Source organism: Papaver somniferum, unplaced genomic scaffold (genome assembly GCF_003573695.1).
Source record: "Papaver somniferum cultivar HN1 unplaced genomic scaffold, ASM357369v1 unplaced-scaffold_115, whole genome shotgun sequence".
Classification (NCBI taxonomy): domain Eukaryota; kingdom Viridiplantae; phylum Streptophyta; class Magnoliopsida; order Ranunculales; family Papaveraceae; genus Papaver; species Papaver somniferum.
The window spans coordinates 2160880-2180617 of NW_020620492.1; the positions used below are offsets into that span (position 1 = coordinate 2160880).

Genomic DNA, 19738 nt, shown 5'->3' on the forward strand with positions numbered 1-19738 from the left:
TAAATGAAAAGTTATAAAAATTCATCCATTTCAATCCTTAACCAAAGGAGGGCGGTGCCCCACGAGTACCTAGGAACGTCGTTTGTTTCTGTATCGAGACTGAGAGTCTTCAACCATTACAAATAACAAGCATTAACCTTATTTCCTGAGAAATCGGGAAAAAAGACGGTCACAAGAGCGTGCAACAAGTAAGTTATAGCAGTATGTCTAGCTCTTTCTGCGTCCATCATGATCTCTGCATTCTTGGTCTTACGGTCAGAATCCTCAGACGAACTAGGTTAATCTTCCTTGACATATTAGCTGTTCCACGACGTTCACCCGATTCTTTAATTTCCTTTTATCTCCTGGCGGGGCTCCATAACCAATCTCAAACTCTTCTTCCGCTTGATCTTTGATCCATCCAAGACCGTGGTTAGCCAAGACATAAAGATCATAAGGTAGAGAATTTTTGAAATCATCATACACGGCCTTTCCTTCCAAAGAAAGACCGGTGATTGCCTTTGCATCATCCATAGTCATAGTCATCTCGCCGAATAGGGTTTGAAAATTCATGGTTTCAGGCCAGAATATTTCTCTAAAATTACAAACATTCACAACATCATACGACTTCTGCATCCCCTCGATTCCAGACCATAACCCCGAAGCTTTTACCAAAGTTAACATATCTGGATGCTCACCCTCTAATGTCCAAAACCTTGGTTGTTGGTGCTTTAGTTTAGGAACCGCTTTATCGGGAAACTAAAAATATAAAATTTTGCTTGTTACGATTGAATATCCATAATAAAATGAAAATAACATACATTAAGTTTGATTTATTACCTTTGCGGCATAGACTCTAGCCGCCCATGATGATTCGTTACCAATCAAGACGGTATGATATCTTGGCACACCCCAAGGCCTCTCATTCCTTTTTTTTAGGTAAAAACTCCATGGAATCAATGATTTCTCTTGTATTATCCTTTGGTGGATACTTCTTCTTTACACCCTTCTTGTCCTCCTCAACCACTGCTTTACTTTTATCAAGAGAAGCATCACTAGAAGTGCCAACTTCAGTAAAAACTACACCTTGATTTCCTCCAGCTTCATTTCCTCCAGTAACACCAACACCTTGATTTCCTCCAGCTTCATTTCCTCCAGTAACAGCAACACCTTGATTTCCTCCACCTTCATTTCTTCCAGCTTCATTTCCTACAACAACTTCACCTTCATTTCCATCAGTAACACCTCCACCTTCATTTCCTCCATTAACAGCAACACCATGATTTCCTCCAGAAACTCCACCTTTATTTCCTCCACTAATAGCAAGTACACCTTCACTTACTCCACCAACTCCAAGTTTACTTGTATTCTTTGCGTTTGCACCCAATGGTTTTACGTGACGGGGTTGTGGAGGGGGCTCACTAGAAGGTGTTACTTCTACTGATATTCTCTTCCTCTTTTCTTCTTTTCTGTTCAAAGACAAACCAGACCAAAATGCAAAAGAAGATAAGTCTCAACGGTTTGGAAATCTAGGAAAAACCTATCCGAAAACACAATTACGGATTGGATAATTTAAACGGACCAAGAGGTAATTAAAAAACGTCTAGGATAAATAGAAAGTCCCAACCGCAAAAAGAATAACAGATGGGATTTTGATTTATCGACCAAGCCGTAAAAAAATAACGGCTGGGATTTTTTTTCTTCTCATTCCTTAGTCATATTACGGATAGGAAAACCTGTCCGTCTCAGAAAATCGGCTAGGTAACCATTATTTTCGGTTGGGAAAACCAATTACGGACGGAAAATCCTAGAAGTTACCACTACCGGTGAAACATGAATTCGAACACAGAGACATATACGGCTAGGAAAATCCCAGTCGTGATTAAGTTGTTGCGGATGTGATTATTCTATCTCGTATGAATCGACTAAATTACGGATGGGTATTCAAAAATTTCCCAACCGTGAGAATATAAACGGCTGGAAGTTCTTAGATCTCCCAACCGTAATACATACAAACGTATGGGAAACAAACGTACCGTGATACTTATTAACGGCTGGGAAACAAAGAACTCCCGGCCGTAAACAGTTTCTGAAACTGTTTTTTCAAACCTAAAATCTTCGAAACTTAATGAAAGATCGATAAAAAGCTTAACTAAAGAGTGGGTATTTCGATTCATACCTTATTACTGTCATCTCTGGAGTCTGGGAGGCTGGTGCATCTCCTTCATTCAATTCCTCTTCATCTTCACTTACCACTTCATTAGCTGAAGTTGGTTTCTCTGCTTTAATAGGAGGTTCATTCGACGAAGACTGACCTAATTTTTCCTTTTCTTTCATGCTTTTATACTAGGAATTTAATCGACGACAAATTTTTTTGGAATCGACGATTAATGGTTGATTAAACGAAGAGAATGGAAGAAGAAAAAGAAGAAAATAGAAGAAGAAGAGGGACAGAGAAAGAAGAAGAAGAAGGAAATGAATGGGGTTCAATTCAAGACTTTTAATTCATTTCATATTTTTTTTCATTTAAGAATTTCAGTTTTTTTTTGGATTAGATTAATCAGTTAATGGAAGGGTAGAAGTGTCTTAAATGAAAACGTATGAGGATATTTTTGAACTTTTACATAAATATGATCTCCCGTTATACTATTTAGTCTCCATCTAGCATTTTAAGCCCCCAAAGTCACATCCCCTCAAAGACCCAATAATAGGATTCTACTTTAATATTGATTAACAAGTCCTAAAAACGTCACAGTGCAGCGGTGAATTAATGCAAAAGTACTTCTATATGCCAATATATTTCGAAGAGTGCGTAGGTCATTGGATCACTTGATAACGTTGCTTACACAGAACCTGTTGCTTACGTTGGATCACTTGATAACGTTTAATATGTTGGTTTTTCTTTTGTTCTACCGTTTTAACTATCAAATCTTAGGTTAATGACTGTTTTACTTAAGTTAAGTCGGATTACTACTATTGAAGTCTGTGTTTGTGGTTTAATCATGCACCAAAGACTTTTTTGAACTCCTCCTTAGATGCTACTGTTTGATTTTATTATGCATGCGGTTTTTTTGCTCCTAAATTCATAGGATATTGTTTATACTTACCCCACCTGTAATGGTTTGATTTTAATGAACCACAAAAAAATCAAGGAAATACCCAGAAGGCAGTTCTGATTATGACAAATGTGTATGATTTGTCTTTTTTGATACAATGCTTTGATAATTAGCCTGAAATGGTAGCTAACTCTGCAAATTCATCCTATCAAAGGTGCAAAAAAAAAAAAAAATTGTTGACTCGTGATGTAGGTACATATATCCATGACTGATCTAACTAAGGATGGAGGAGCTTTGCGTACAAAAGCTCATTCCAGGTATCTTGTAATCCAGGCAAACACCAATGTGTACAGTCGGTGTAACTTACAGGGTTTGCTAATTGTTCCGGTGTTAACGGACTCCACTGCTTCTTGTAGATTGATGCATATATGTGCATCTTTTCTCTACTTTGATAATTGGGGGGTGTTTAGAAGTGTAATGGGTACCTTAGTTTTACTAAATACATCTCCGATTACTCTCATTATGCTTTTACGCGATCCATTTGCCCAATACGATGGATCTTCAATTGGAGTTGTCTGGTTGTAACAGCTTCCGTATTTGTCACCTCCCCAATGAATACTCCTGCAATAAGACATGTAAGTTTGTTATGGTGGGTGTCAAGTGTAGGTAATATGGATTTGGAACCACCACCACCCCCCCAAATCCGTTTCCACGGATGAATAAAGTTATGTCCGTTCCCAACCATCGTGACCATTTAGTTAGGGTCACAACTGTTGGTGAACCGTCACCGTTTAGGGTATAAGAACCCTATGTTCTTTAACCGACAAACACAGAAAAAACTAGAAAAAGCATTCATTGTTTTACTGGAAAAAAACTTGCATTAGAGTCTAATTGAAGAGAGTTTGATGCTGCTTTAAGTTCGATTGTTTTGATGTTATTCAAGTGCATGTTAATATCAAAGGTATTGTTATATCTTGGCTAGACTTACTTCCAAATTCGGTTTGCACCGGTTGGAAGTTAAAGTTTTCCGGAAAGAGGAGTACCTCGCCTCAATACACAAAATAAGTTGGTAATCCTAGTCCTTGTTCTCTATAACTTTTGTATTGTTTTTTTTGTGAATTGTGGATTCCTTGGTTGTTGAAATTGGAGAAAAAGGATTTCTGCGCACCAGGTATTTGATAGATTGTCTCAACCATCTCTTGTGTTATTTTTGATAAACTAGCATATGGGTCTTGCTTGTTAATGATTGATTTGGTTGTATGTATGATTATAACCCAGATTTTCCAACATCAAATACTAAACATTCATTAAATTCAATATGTGGCTTCTACGGGTTTTCGAAAAGCATGGCTGTATTGATCTTGGGTGAGAAAATTTTGATGGGGGCAAATTTCGATGAGGCCACGGGGGACCAACAAGAAATCGCCATTTTTCCTTCTAAATTTGACGATTTTAACCGATTTAAGTTTGGTTGTAAACACCCAAATCAAAACAAGATTTCCTAAAATAACAAATAGCCGAAATTAACGTTAACACTGTGCAGAAAAAGAATACGATCTCGCATATCCTTTTCCTATGTTTGTTACGGTTCTTCAAGTGGTAAAGGTTATCGATCTAAACTTTGATAACTAAACTACTTGATCTTGTATAATCTTGGAGTTCAGTTTTCTTTTTATTTTTACCAAGTACAGTTGCATCATTAGCCACAAAACCTTTGTACTTCACAACAAACACCGAATTATGTACAGCATAGTATTGGACTCCCCCCGGTATAGCTAGGCAATCCATTGTTACCTCCCAACTCGTTCTATCATTCATTATCCAGAAATATAATTACAGGGTTATGAATATTCATATTTAGGCTATCCTCATACAGACTCGAGTTATGATATCCAATGATATTTAGGTAGGTTTACAGAGTTCCCTTCTATAATTTGTTTGTGCTACGTTGATTTAGGCTAGGTTATTTCAGGAAAGTTAAAGATATTTGTTTTGATTTGGGTGCCAAACTTAAATTTGTTGAAACCTTCTAATTAAGAAGGACAAATGGCGACTTCTTGTTGGTCCCCATGGCCCCATCCAAATGCCCCCATCAAAAAATTTCTCATCTTGGGTGGAGGACTAAAAAACCAACTTCCTCTCATGGGGTTAGCGTTTGGAAAAATATAGCTAAAGTCGAAGTAGATTTCTTTAAGAATACTCAATTTAGAATTGGCAAAGGTGACAAAATTCGTTTGTGGAGGATAAATGGTGTGTTCAAGGACCCTTAAACTTTACATTTTCAAGACTTTATGCGATTGCAAACAGCAAAAATAGTTTCTTGTTTTCTTTGTTTGCTCCCGATGATTCTGGTTTACATTGGAAATTAAATTTTTCTAGGAGAAGGTTATATGATGCTGAGATCAATGAGCTCACTTCTTTGTTGAAAATATTGAATGTTATGGCCTTTTTTCCTGAAGAAGACGACGAGCTTGTCTGGGTCGGAGATAAAATACGGATTTTCTCCGTCAAATCTGCTTATTTAAATGACTGCCCTGCTCCTTCAGCTATCGTTTTTCCTCGCAAGAAAATCTGGTCAAAGCATATTGGCCTCATAAAGTGGGATTTTTTCTTTGGCAATTGGTACAAAACAAGCTGCCAACTATCGATAATCTTGAAAAGAGGAAATGTGTTCTTGCTGCTTTCCCAGGTAATCCTCCGTCTTCTCTTTGTCCTCTTTGTTCCATGGTGAATGAGACTGACAATCATCTCTTTTGGGATTGTAACTACACCATGCAAACTTGGACGTACTTTTGTGATCAAGCCAACATTCAACTGCGAGCGTTCACCATTTGCACAAGCAGTGGCCTTGTTTTAATGGTTTTTTCATTGGTAAAGATGTTTGGAATTGTATCCCTGCGGGCATTTGTTGGAATGTTTGGTTAGAACGTAATGCTCGCTGCTTCAGTGATAAAAGAAGAGCCATAGATGCTATCATTACTGAAATTAAAGTCAGCTCCTATTATTGGGCTTCGGCCAATTCAATTTCTGTCAACTATGTTTTCCAGGATGTTATTTCCAACCGGAGAACGTTATTATTGAACCTCCTTAGTTTGAGAGTTTTTGGGTTTCCTTTGTTTCTCCTTTTTCTCCTCTCCCTCTATTTGGTGGCTTCCTTTGATGCTGCTTTTGTAATTAGCCTTTTTCTTAATATATTTCCTACTTACCGAGCAAAATAAAATAAAATAATTCTACGGGTTATCTTATCGTCTAAATTTCGTCCATTTCAACATACTCCTCATTGCCATCCGATACACAACTTCTGTTCAACTAGCAGTTAACGAGTTGGACTCTCATATTGGCAATTACCATAAGAAGCTACAAGTGAGGAAGTGGCAAGCACCCTAGCATATAAACCCTCCCGTCCAAGTTATAAAGACGGAATTTCCGATTTGGAATTTGGCTTGTCCAACTCGCAAGATAAGTAGAATTCCAATTCAAAGATGAGTTTTCACATATATGTATATCCTTATTTATGATGCATGGCTAGTTACTGGAAATATGTTAAGGGTAAATTAGGAAAACGAGTACGCCATATACAAGAGTTTGCACACATGCTGGTTCTTGGCCAAACCCAAAATCTAATTTTCAACCAAACCCTAGTTTTCGAAAACTACCAGTACATCCTCCAAGATCAAAATCTGAACCTTATACCTTACGAGATCTATTATTAAAATTCTCCTCACAGATTTCAGCATGCACACGATGATGGGGAGGATTTCAGCTGCAGGTAATGATGAAAACTCATCATCGTCGACATCTTTAGTCCTCAATAATAATGATCTTTTGATTAAGATCCTTTTGTGTTTACCAGTGAAATATTTACTTGTTCTCAAACCCGTCTCTAAACATTGGTATTCGCTCATCATCGATTCATATTTCATGCCAAAAACATTGTCTACATCACAACAACAAACTTTCATATCTGGATTGAATTTTCTCTGTGACGAGAGAATCATCGGTTCTTTACTTGATCAACATGTCCCAATGCTTTTAATTGATAAACCCGAAACCAGTAGTGTCGTCAGTTTATTAATCTAACGACCAATAGGAGGAGGATCACTCAACAATCTTGTAATGGTTTTTTTTTGTGCCGCCTTCCATCTGATTATAAATCCGGAACTCGTTATATTTACAATCCCTCCACAAGCCGTTACAGAATGATTCCTACACCACCTCCGTTCCATATTGAAAAAATAGAATCGAGTTCTTGGGAGTTCTATTTAGCTTTCGATCCACAAAAATCACTCTACTATGAAATTGTATTTATTTGGAGAATTCATGATGGGACTCTTTATATTCGGCATGATATGACTAATTATAAGCATCATATGGCAGTCTATTCTTCCAAAACAGGTTCATGGAGGCTCTGTGGATGTTTTGATTTTGAATTTAGACTCCTTGGCGGCTGTTTACTGGAATGGCTGTTTGAATTGGATTGACGGCCCTTCTTTGTTTTTACTTAAATTTAGATCAACAAGTAGTAAAAACGTCACGGCGCAGCGATGAATTAACGCAAAAATACTATCTTGGACTGTACTATTTTGAAGAGTGCATGGGTCATATGTATCTCATTTTAGAAGACAGGAGGAGATGTCAAATTGCATAGGTATCTTTGAGATGGAAATGATTACAGTAGGTGGAAACAAATCTGTCTAGTGGACTTCGGCAGATTAGTAAATCAGTATGGAAATGGTTACTACCACATATTAAAGGTAGCTCATGTGCAAGGAGATGGTGATGAAGATAAGTTGAAGGCGTTGATACTTTTACCCGGCTATTGCAAGATTGCATGTTATGATCCCAAGATAAAGAGTTTCGAAGAAGTTTGCGATTGTCAGATGGATCTGTCTCATCTAATTAAAGCTCATGCTTATATTGGATCGCTTGCTAATGTTTGATAATATTTATGGTTTCTGTAATGCATTAGATACACAAATCTTAACCAGTTGTTATAATGAAAAATGTGTATAAATTCTCTTTTTCTAATACAAACGCTTTTTGATGATTAGCCTGAAATCTTAGCTAACTCCCCAAATTCATCCTATCAAAGCTGGAAAAAAAAAGAAAAAAAAAACGTGTGGAACTCATGATATAGGTACATATAGCCATGACTTGTCTAACTTCGGATGGAGGAGCTTGGCGTACAAAAGCTCATTCCAGGTATCTTATAATCCATGTAAACACCAATTTGTACAGTCAGCGTAACTTACAGGGTTTGTTAATTGTTCCGGTGTTAATGGACTCCATTGCTTCTTGTAGATCGACGTACGTGCATATTTTCCATGCTCCGACAGTTGGGTGAAGTTTAGAAGTGTAATAATGGGCACCTTTGTTTTAAAAAATTTGATACTAGATGTACATAGTATAGCATCGAAACACCAAAATATCTGACCATGTTTGTTGATCGATCCTTCGCGGACAATTCTATCTGTCACCCTATGGACAGAGGATCCCACTAAAATTCAATTGTTGCGTTGTATTACTGAACAACGAACCCTCAAGTATTACATCATTTTAAGTATTGAAAATAGTACTACTAAATTTGTAGTTAGTGCCTCAATAAAAGTTGAGATTTGGTGCCAAAATTTGTTCTTTATAATACAAATCTACCCTGCAAGAAAAAGTTTGTCCTAACCTTAAAATCCGCACCTTAATTCAAAACCTGTCCTAGAATCCGCTTCCGCTGTTGTATACTCCGCGTAAATTGTAGCGATGTTAAAGTGTCGTAAAACCACATTGTGAGTAGGCCTTCATCCTTGATAGGCCCAGCGATTAAGCCTGACGTAGAACTTGAGCAGGATCTTGATTTTTGATAGTTGATAGTTATCAATTTGTTAATGGTGTCTTGCATCAGTGCAATACTTTAGACATTAGATTAGGCAAACAAATTCAATCATTACTTAGCAAAAAAAAAAAAAATCAATCGTAAGGGAGGAAATATGTTTCAGAACTCTCTACTTCCACCCGTGTTGCTAGGTATGTTAACGAGGCAAGAGTTGGAGTCTCAGACTGGCGTTTACCTTAACAGATGCATGTCATGTCACGAATATAAGCAACAAGTGAAGAAGTGGCATGCACCCCAATATACACCCTCCGTCCAAGTTATTTTACCGTTTAGTTAAAAAGTTATCAAAATATGTTAAGGGCAAATTAAAAAAATATGTTGGAGCTGTAACAATAAAACTCAAGAAAAATGTTAAATATAAATTTCTGGAAAGCTTAAAACACACTCAAAGATTGCAAATAGAGGACAGAGTCACGTGTTCAAACGCTGTCCTTAACATGATAGTTGACCGGTACGCCTCCAGAATGAGAGATGCCTATACCCTGTGGTCAAGTCGTATCCAGGATAAAACTGCCCGTTGCAAGCACTGTTAACACTACAGTACTTGCCCACCCTTACGAACCCAACAACAATTGCACATAATAAAATAAAAGACCACACAGAGAGAGAAAGACGAAAAGAAGAGGATAGTAGCTCTTATGGACACAAATTGGAATGAAGGACTCGAGGGGTTTTTATAGCAGAGAAGAGAGAGGTGTATTTAGAGCACATTAATGAGAGAATCAGTCAGAATTAAATACAAAATTAAATTCGAATTAATTCATAATTTTTCCAAACGGTATTAAAACGTTCATGTACATAAATGAAAATATTCTCGCTATAATGTCCATGCACATAATGTCGACATAAAGAAAAACCGAAAGAAAATAATGTCGACAGTAAGAAAATATTCTCGACAGGTCAGATGCCCCCCCACAATTAAGAGAAAATTTATTTTCGTTTAAATTCTTTTAGGAAATAATTCAAAAGAAGTTTTGCCAAAAAGATAAGTCTTGGTTGACCCACGCCGGAACAGGAGTCCGGCCCACCCGCCCGGACAGCGGCGTGCGTGTTTCGGTGCGAATCACCGCGCGTATGTGAAATGTGTAGTTGCACCAACTAGCCCATTTCCTAAGTCCTCTCCCTCACACAAAAGTGTGTATGACCCAAGGGCCACTCTAAGATCAAAAAATTCAATACTTATGGAGAGATATCATCTTTAGTTTCCCCTATGGGGGACTAAAGGTTCATTCACTAATAGTACAAATGAGCTAGTGTCCTTAGTGACCAAATGGTCCTAGGTTCCAATCCCACCAAGACCATAAAACAAACATTCATAAAAACTCATTTTCTCTAACAATCCCCCACATGAATGAAATTCCGATATAAAAATCAGAAATCGGAATTCGAGAAATACCACTATAGGCAAGAGGTGTCCATGGGGTCTTGAACTTTGCTTAGTGAGAAATTTCCGGAACTACTTGATGGACAGCGAACGCGATGTCTTGAATTGCCATCTTTTGGTGTAATCCGCGATAATAGCTACGCGTGATATCTCTCTAGGTGATGTCAAGTTCGTGTCGTTGTGTCCTTTTTGGCCCTGGACAAATCTCGTTTCTTAGAATGCTCTAGAAAATCAGCTTTATTCTCAAAAGAAGCGACCCACTTCCACAATCAGATAGGTGAATTCCATAAAGAGTGTTTACTGCTACACCCCACTCCAATCTTAAATTGAAACTATAGAACCCATTAAGACTTATTTAAAAGGCATCCTTCACATGCAGTCACACTATCACGTCCACACCATAAGGAAGGGGCATAGAATGAAATTCTCTGATAGTGTTTACCTTGACCCTCCACAAATTAGTTGTCTCATTCAAAACCTTGATCTTGGGATCTCCAGTCAGCAAGGTTGAGTATCCTTCATGGCAAGTATATTTAATGAGCCTAAGCCCCATCCCTTTGATGCATTACTAATTATCTCTTTGGACAAACCTTTAGTCAAAGAGTCCGCGATATTCTCCTTGAACCTTAACCATTCAATGGAAATAACGCCTGTTGAGAGTAGTTCTTTCAGTGTATAGTGTCTTCTACGAATATGTATAGACTTCCCATTATAGTAGTTATTTTTATCTTTAGTTATGGCAGCATGATTATCACAATGTATAGATATAGCTGGCAATGGCCTATGCTAGAAAGGAATGTCTTCTAAAAAGCATCTTAGACAAGCGGCTTCCTCTCTTGCTTTATCTAACGCAATAAACTCGGATTCCATAGTAGATCGAGTTATGCAAGTATGTTTGGAACTCTTCCAAGAAACATGCCCACCTGCTAGAGCGAAAACATATCCACTCGTAGACTTAGACTCCTCTGAGCCCGATATCCAGTTTGCATCACAAAATCCCTCAAGGATGGCAGGATACCCTTCATAATTTAAACAAAAGGTCAAGTGTATTTCAAATACCTCAACACTATAAAAAGTGCATCCCAGTGTTCCTTCCCTGGATTACAAGTATACCTACTTACCCTACTCACAGCAAAAGCAATGTATGTCCTAGTACAGTTCATCAAATACATCAGACTTCCTATAACTCGTGAGTATTGAAGTTGTGACACTCCATTACCCTTATTCTTTTTGAGTCTACAACAAGGATCATACGGAGTATAAGTAGGTTTACAATCAAAATGATTGAATTTTCTAAGCACAGATTCAACATAATGAGATTGACTAAGACTATAACCGTTAGAATTTCTTCTAATTTTCATCCCTAATATTATATCTGCGGGGCCTAAGTCTTTCATATCAAATTTCTCATTTAGCATGCTCTTAGTGGAATTCATTACATCCATGTTTGTACCAAGCATAAGCATATCATCAACATACAAGCATACAATCACACATGCATCATTCACAAGTTTAGTGTAGACACACTTGTCAGATTCATTTATTTTAAAACCACTAGAAAATATTACATTATCCAATTTATTTTGAAACCACTAGCAAATCGGTATGGAAATGGTTACTGCAGGCGCATATTAAAATTAGCTCATGTGCAAGGAGATGGTGATGAAGATGAGTTGAAGGCATTAATACTTTTACCTGGCAAGATATTATCGTCCGATCTCAAGATAAAGTGTTTTGAAGAAATTTGCGATTATCAGATGAGTCAGTTTGATATACATGCTGCACCAGTTGCTTATATTGGATCACTTGCTAATGTTTGATATGTTAGTTTTTTTCTTTTCTTTTAGTGAACCCCTTCTACACAAATCCTAACCAGTTCTTATAATGTCAAATGTGTATGAATTCTCTTTTTTGATACAATGCTTTGACAATTAGCCTGGAATGGTAGCAAACTCTGGAATTTCATCCTATCAAAAGTGCAAAAATAAAATAAAAAATGTGTTGACTCGTGATGTAGGTACATATAGCCATGACTAGTCTAACTAAGCATGGACAAGCTTTGAGTACAAAAGCTCATTCCAGGTATCTTGTAATCCAGGCAAGCACCAATGTGTACAATCGGCGTAACTTACAGGGTTTGCTAATTGTTCCGGTGTTAATGGACTCCACTGCTTCTTGTAAATTGATGTATGTGCATCTTTTCGGTACTCTGACAATTGTGTGATGTTTAGAAGTGTAATGGGTACCTTAGTTTTACTAAATACATCTCCGATTAGTCTCATTATGCTCTTACGCGATCCATTTCCCCAGTATGACGGATCTTCAATTGGGGTCGTTTGGTTGTAACAGCTGCCATCTTTATCACCTCCCCAATCAATACTCCTGCAATAAGACATGTAAGTTAGTTTTATGGTATGTCTCAAGTACTAAACAAGGATTACATTCAATGTGGATTCTACGGGTTATCTTGTCATCTAAATTTCATCCATTTCAGAAACAAAGTTGAGCAAATGACAGTTCAGCTTGACTATACCTTCCATGAGTAGGTGACATGCTTGTAAAGAAGATCTTTGTTTTCTTACGATCGGTATTCTTCTCAACCCATTTCAACATACTCTTCATCGCCATTCGATACACATCTTCTGTTTCCATCTCAACTACAACTTTCTTCTCGTCATTGAAAGACCCATGCGTACTAACAAAACAACATAGCCATTGTTAACAAATTTGATACTAGAAGTTCATAGTATAGCACTGGAAAACAATTAGTGTGTTCATTAAAAGGTTTTCGGGTAGAATTGCTTACAGTATTTTAAACTTTGAGCCTGCTATCCACCACAGGTATGTATTGAACACCAAAATATCCGACCCTTTCCAATATTTACCATGTTTATTGATCGATCCTTTACGGACAATTCTATCTGTCACCCTGTGGATGATAGCATTATCCGAGTTCGATTCAAGAAGAAAAGGAGCCCAGTAGAATTCAATTGTTGCATTGTGTTCCTACACAATTAATGAACCTTAACATCATTTTAACAATTGCAAATAGTACTACTAAATTTGAAGTTAGTGTCTTAATAAAGTTTAGATTAGGTTACCTCGATTTTAAAGACGGTGAGGGAGTCGACGGTTGTCATGGATTTGGCATGGTTAGGGATCAATCTATGAATGAGACATACGAAAGAAACGTACTGACCCCGATTCAGAGAGTCCCCGACAAACATCATCTTCTTTCCTCTAAGCTTCTCTAACATTAGACTTGCATTGAAACTGAAAATACAACCATAAATGTAATTACTTTATCCAAAATTTAGCTAATTCAAAAAAATTGCTTGGAATCCCTATAGAGAATGGGATTACGGCTAACCTTGGAAGGGAACAACCATGGGGTTTCCATCTCCAAAACTGGTAATTTTTCTCAGGCCTGCCATGTTCTTGACAAGTTAGTTGTGGCTGTATGTATGGACATTCCGATTCTTCATAAAGCGGTGGATTCGATTCATCCCACACCCATCTTCCACTAAATATATCGCACTCACCTACATCTCCTTCTCCTCCTACATGATCATTATTACCATCACCATCCTTAATCTCCGTACTGGTCAACGGCACCTTGGTTTCAGTCGGCGGCACTTCGAGTCTGTTCGTGTCATCTTCTTCCTTCTCTACCCAAAAAACAAACACCCATTCAGTCAAACCATAACAAAAAAAAAACCCTACACTAATCAGACTATTTCAGAAATGTCAAATGACTGATTCAAAGTATTCAGGCGATGCCAGACTATTCTAACAAGAAGAACGATCCAATTCTGCAAAACAATTAAATTGAAAAAGAACTAAAAAACACTCACCTGTTTGAATCATAGATGGTGGTGGAGGGATTTCTGATTGTTGTTGATGATATTCTTCAGGTTGAGGCTGAAGCTGATCATGAATATGTTGGAAATTGGATGTAACAGTAGCATCATGCTGATGCTGTATTGTAAAGATGGAACGAAAACCTTGACCGTAAATGAAGACAACAGCAAAGAAAATAAATCCTAATAACCCAAAAGATAGATATGGTGAAAGACCTCTACTTTTACTAAAGCTTCCATTAACACTTTTTCTAATTAACAAAGAGGAAGATGAGTAGATGGGCGGTTTCATTTTGTCTCCTCCTCCCTCTTTCTCTGTTGCAAGTCTATCTGATATTCCTCCTTATATGAGAAGGTGTGGAGTTTTGTCATGCGTAGAAGTGCAGTATTATTCTTTATTAGTTGGGGAATATGGCCAGCTCCATCATTTTGTGTGCATCTAACTTGTCCAAGGTCTTCAAAGGTTTGAAACTACATACAACACAATAATATCAAGAGGAGTTGAGTATTAAGATCCTGCCAGTTTGATGGTCCTATGATATATATAAATGTAAAAAGTTGCATAACATGCTTCAACTTCAAGGTTTGTCACCACCTAACAGCTTGATTGCAAAATTTGTCCGTACCGGTAAGTCATGCAAACATGACTGACAGTGTTCACTACATGTATTAGGGACCATTCAGCCACCAGTAATACTCGAGTATCACTTGGAGGTTCTTATTTATATTCAGATCTTAAGAGTTGAGAGCAGATTAAGAGAATATTTAATGATGTAAATATTTTGGCATTGTTAGGTTTATGATGCGACATTAAGGATTTAAGATTCCAATGAATTATTAAGTAGGTTTGGACTTTGAAATGCATTTTTTAAGTTGGTTCAGTGAATTATTAAGTTGGTTTGAAATGCTTTTTATAATGGAAGAAAACAGAAGACACTTTTTTGAGTAAAACAAGCTCATAGCCTGCAGGTGAATCGGTGGAGTGGAATTGATTAGGTAAGATTAAGATGGGTGCTGCCGGCAAATCTAAAAAAACACGATGCCGTCGGTGCAAGGGGGCAAGATTGCATTTCTTTTGGAACGTTGATATATATTATCCGAGATCAAAATTAATCAACATTTATTTATAAAACTTTACCAACCGATTAAAGAAAAAGGAATGCCAAGATGACACTGAAAAACTTACTTACATGACTTAGATTAGAAGCCAAGTAATAGAGGTACAACAAACATAGTTATGAAAAGTAAAGGCAAAGAAAAGATGAAAACAATCAGTCACCTTATTAAGTTAGGCTGGACGAAAAAGGTGAGGCATTAGGTTACATTTCATTTTCAGTTGGTTCAGAAAAGTATGTTCATCTTGCATTAATCCACAACCGCTACTAATTATACATTATTCATAGCTAAATTTAGCGCCTGATTTATTACTCTTAGAGAAGAATGGGAGTGAATACTAATAGTACAACAGATTGTACAATTTAAATACGGGTCAACCAGAAATAAGTTACTGGAAGAAGTAGTGGTGGTGGTACAAGTGAAGATGGTGGGGGGTCATGGAGAAAGGGATTATTGTTTGTTTTCAGAGACCTCTGCTGGAAAAGGTTACAACTTAAATAGAACTCGTTCGAGAAAGAAACCGAATAAATAGAAGTCCAATTATACAGACCCGTACTTTCGGATGATTTGCAGTTTGTCACCTCAACTGAGGGTCAAAAGCCGTTCAAAGTTGGGGCGTTGAAAACTGAAACCAGCATCGAGAGTTATTCCTCCAGCTGAAGAGGATTAGCAATGAATGCTTCTTGATCAGATCAAGCAGAGAGAGATTAAATATGATCTTCACATACCTGGAACACCTTCCATCATCTATGATACAACAAGGGAAAAAAGTCAGAATGGTTTCAATCTGGATCGATTTAAAATTTCACACCAGTCGCTCACCTTAAATATGTCGCCAAATAACCCCCCTTGCAGAGGATTTCTACGCCGCACCCCAAAAAACTTTTCCGCTATCTCATCTAGCAACTAAACCACATAAAGCTTTCAGTTAGAACTTTACACCACGAAGCATTGAAGAAAACGCGGCAGAATAAGATTACAAGCAGAACGATTCTTGAGATACGGGACCAAGAAGAAAACTCACCTCCTCAAACGTAGGCTCCCTGTCGATACTCGACTTAAAATTTTGTCTCAACATTCTAAAAAGTGGCAAAGCATCTCTTTCCAAACTGCCAAAGAAACAAAAATAAAATATTACCAGATCAGAATCACTACCCATTCAGAAGTTCAGCTTAATATGATAATTGACCAAATATCACATGCTCTGAGCAAATTACAACTGGGTTACCAATTTGGTTTGATGACACACTGGCCACACTGTGTGGGCATATCCAATCAGGCTTACACTACTTGAATTTAGTGTGTTATCGGAAGATGAGATTCATACTAAACAGTATTATTAAGTCAGAGCAGAAACCAAATGTTGTGACAGCCAGTTTAATGACAAGCAAATCACAAGTTTCATGACCAATCTGATGCCGGTACATGTTTATATCCTGTAGGATACAGCAACTAACATGCTTCGTTTACAAAGGGCTAACAGTAGAAAGTTAACCAATAAACAAGAAAGAAGTAACACATACGTTTGTGAAAGATAAATTATGAACTTGACCAATTCTGAGTCTGGGAACTCAAGTTCATCCACCTTCGCTTTCTTTTTTATCTCATCTATGAGCTTGTTAGCATCTCTGAGATTCTTCTGAGACAGGTACCTAACAAAGAGAAAATATTTAAGAATTTTCCTTCCGATACCGAGTATGCAAAACAACCTCACAACACCCATTGGTTTCAAAAAAGAAAATGAACTGTAAAATAGTATAGTAAAAGATGTATGATCGAATCCCTAAGAACCCTTACTTTAGAACTGCTCGTGCAATAGCCACATCATCTTCACCTGGGTAGCACTGCAAAGCGATGAGAATAAGATTCAGTCTCTCAGTACATATTTTTTAAAATTTCTAAATTTATCACCAAAGTAGAAGTAAATTAAAGATAATAGGAAGAAGCTTGTGAAGGAAAGAGTGTAGTTGATGTAGATTGTAGACTATGAAACATGATACAGAATTGTAAATTCACATTTAGCAAAGTACTACTTTGACAATTTCACATCTAAAATAGTTGCTGTTTTAAAACATACCTTGCTCATGAAATTAACAATGGCAGAAGCAAATTTCTCAGGCTGGTTTCCTCGAACAAAATGAAATGTCACTCTTGCCATGTCCTGCGTAGCAACAAGATATTAGTAATGCTATGTTTACATGTGCCCTGAACAAGAGTCAAAGAGCTAAAGTCTTTCAATGTGCTTTTATTCTTTAAATTCTAAACAACATAACAGAGCATATGATGCTTTATATACAATGAAGTTACAAGTTTTATTCATCATGAGGTCGCACTGACCCAGCAACTTATGGTATAGCTTATGTTTCCCTTATGAACTTACCGGTTCAGGAGACTCCGAACTCATGTATTCAGCTATCATGCAATGTAATTCAGGAGATCCATGCTTGAAACTTCCGAATTCGGCAGACCACCTATGACAAGACACACAAACAATTAGAAGTAAATTCTGATGTTATCGAAAATCAAAATCATGTCACAATAGGTCTTCAGACAGGTATCATCTCTGTGCACTGTAATAAAAGGTCTGATATAAAGGAAAGATGAAATAATAATAGTCATCACCTGATTGCAGCTTTCATGAATGATGAACAAGCATCAACACGTATTTTTGCTGCCCCTAAGGCCTCAGAAAGCTTTTGCATGTCCTCATCATCATCTCCCCATTGTTGTGTCAAAGGAATCCGGGGAAACACCTCATGTATCTTCTTAATACGGCCTAATAAAGATTCACATGCATCATAAGGTAAGAGAATATATTAAGCAACAGTTAATGTTATGCCAAAGCATGAACTTATATGAGGGAATCCACCTTAAGAACGACATATTCGTTAAAAGTTTATGTTTCCTGCTCCTAGTCTTACATAAATGCTCTCAAAGTAAAAGGTAAATGTCCAGCTCAACCAAAAACTCTTAACGTCACTCATATGAGAAGCTCAAAGCTGGTTGCACCATCAGCTTAAAACTATTCACAGACCATGACAGTCGACTACTAGTCCTACAAGCCAATTGATGTTGACAATAAGAAAAACAAAAGTGAAAAAACCTTACCTAGAGTTTCTTCATTGTAAGGAAATTTCCCTTTAACAAGTGTCTCCACCAGCATCAATGAAAGCTCACCTCCACAAGTAGCCTGTCAACATCCAACCCAATACCCAATTCAATATAACCGCAAAACTCAAGAATCGTCATTAAAGAACATAACTTGAATAAGCATAATAGCTATAATCTCACAGCCCAACAAATACAACTGTAACAACATCGCCCACACTAATCTAACTTCCTGTCGGATTACATAACAGCTCCTGAATCACAGCCTAGAAAGTACAACTGTGGCAACATCGCCACACTAATCTAACTTCCTATCGAATTACATAACAGATCTCAAATCACAGCCCAGAAAGTATGAGAACATTTGGCACACTAACCAACTTCCGAAAATTGAATTATCCCAATGGCTCTAAATTCACAGCTACAGTGGCAATTACATTACACACTAATGCAACTTTTGGAAACACCCAGAAACTAAATAAACTCCAAATCAAGAACGAAAGTTCTCATTGCGCTTAGTTTTCATTGCCCAATAGAGAAAATTCTAAAAAGGGGCAAATAGACATACCTGTCTATGCTTCAATTGAACAACAGCACCAGATTGAAGTATATCTAGAGCTTCATCAAATCTCTCAGCTGCTATATACCTATATAAAACATCAAAATCAAAATCAAAAATTTCACAAATTTTTCCAAATTAATCAAAATAGAAGAACCAGGGGATTTTAATTACCTTGCACTGGTTGATTTATACATCTGCTGAGCACCATAATAATTCCCATCATCACTTACAATTTTCTCTAATTTCTCAATTGTCTGTTCCAAATCAACAATTTAGGGTTTAGATTGAGAAATCCACAGTTAGGATATAAAAGTAATAATTATCAAAGTTGTGTTTTTTACCTCTTGTGGAGGTGGTAAAGGTCCTTTTCTGAGTCTGGTTCTGGCAGCCATTGATGATTTCTTTCTCTGATGATCTCTGAGAAGGAAGATGAAGAAGATCTAGTGGAGAGATTTTTGAATGGAGTGCTTGCTATAAACGGAGAAAACGACAGACTATAGTTAAAACTAGATTCAGTTTAGAACAGGGGTGGGACCTACGTTGGTAAAAGGTTAACCAATCTGACGGCTGTTTGATCAGAATTTTACGGCTGTAATAAGTTTTGATTATTACACTTGTGATTTAGAATTTTGTGGGGTCCGAAGGTGCTGGTCACGTTTTGGTTTGGATACTTCCACCCAAGATCTAGGCAACAACGCAGTGACGAAGCTAGAACTTTATATCAGGCTGGTAGCGAAAAATCAAATAATAATGATTTTAGGTCTTCTGGTATAGACATCAAATATT

General features: G+C 37.2%; 3 protein-coding genes across 3 annotated transcripts; all 3 read right to left on the reverse strand.

Annotated features, from left to right (window-relative positions):
• Positions 1–901: 901 nt before the first annotated feature.
• LOC113329099 (uncharacterized transmembrane protein DDB_G0289901-like) lies at positions 902–2316 on the reverse strand. The gene is made up of 2 exons (XM_026576071.1): positions 2159–2316; positions 902–1448 (listed from the first exon to the last, which is right to left on the reverse strand). Exons 1-2 carry the CDS (start codon positions 2314–2316, stop codon positions 902–904), a joined length of 705 nt encoding a protein of 234 aa, XP_026431856.1.
• A 9778-nt stretch (positions 2317–12094) lies between these two features.
• LOC113329131 (protein trichome birefringence-like 33) lies at positions 12095–14850 on the reverse strand. The gene is made up of 6 exons (XM_026576092.1): positions 14161–14850; positions 13677–13974; positions 13408–13579; positions 13113–13312; positions 12840–13001; positions 12095–12688 (listed from the first exon to the last, which is right to left on the reverse strand). The coding sequence occupies exons 1-6, from the start codon at positions 14456–14458 to the stop codon at positions 12349–12351; spliced, it is 1470 nt and encodes a 489-aa protein (XP_026431877.1). The 5' UTR covers positions 14459–14850; the 3' UTR covers positions 12095–12348.
• A 578-nt stretch (positions 14851–15428) lies between these two features.
• LOC113329132 (Golgi to ER traffic protein 4 homolog) lies at positions 15429–19427 on the reverse strand. The gene is made up of 12 exons (XM_026576093.1): positions 19294–19427; positions 19124–19206; positions 18959–19037; positions 18391–18472; positions 17905–18058; positions 17663–17753; positions 17360–17443; positions 17080–17126; positions 16806–16934; positions 16307–16391; positions 16105–16188; positions 15429–16029 (listed from the first exon to the last, which is right to left on the reverse strand). The coding sequence occupies exons 1-12, from the start codon at positions 19342–19344 to the stop codon at positions 16003–16005; spliced, it is 996 nt and encodes a 331-aa protein (XP_026431878.1). The 5' UTR covers positions 19345–19427; the 3' UTR covers positions 15429–16002.
• Between the last annotated feature and the right edge of the window lie 311 nt (positions 19428–19738).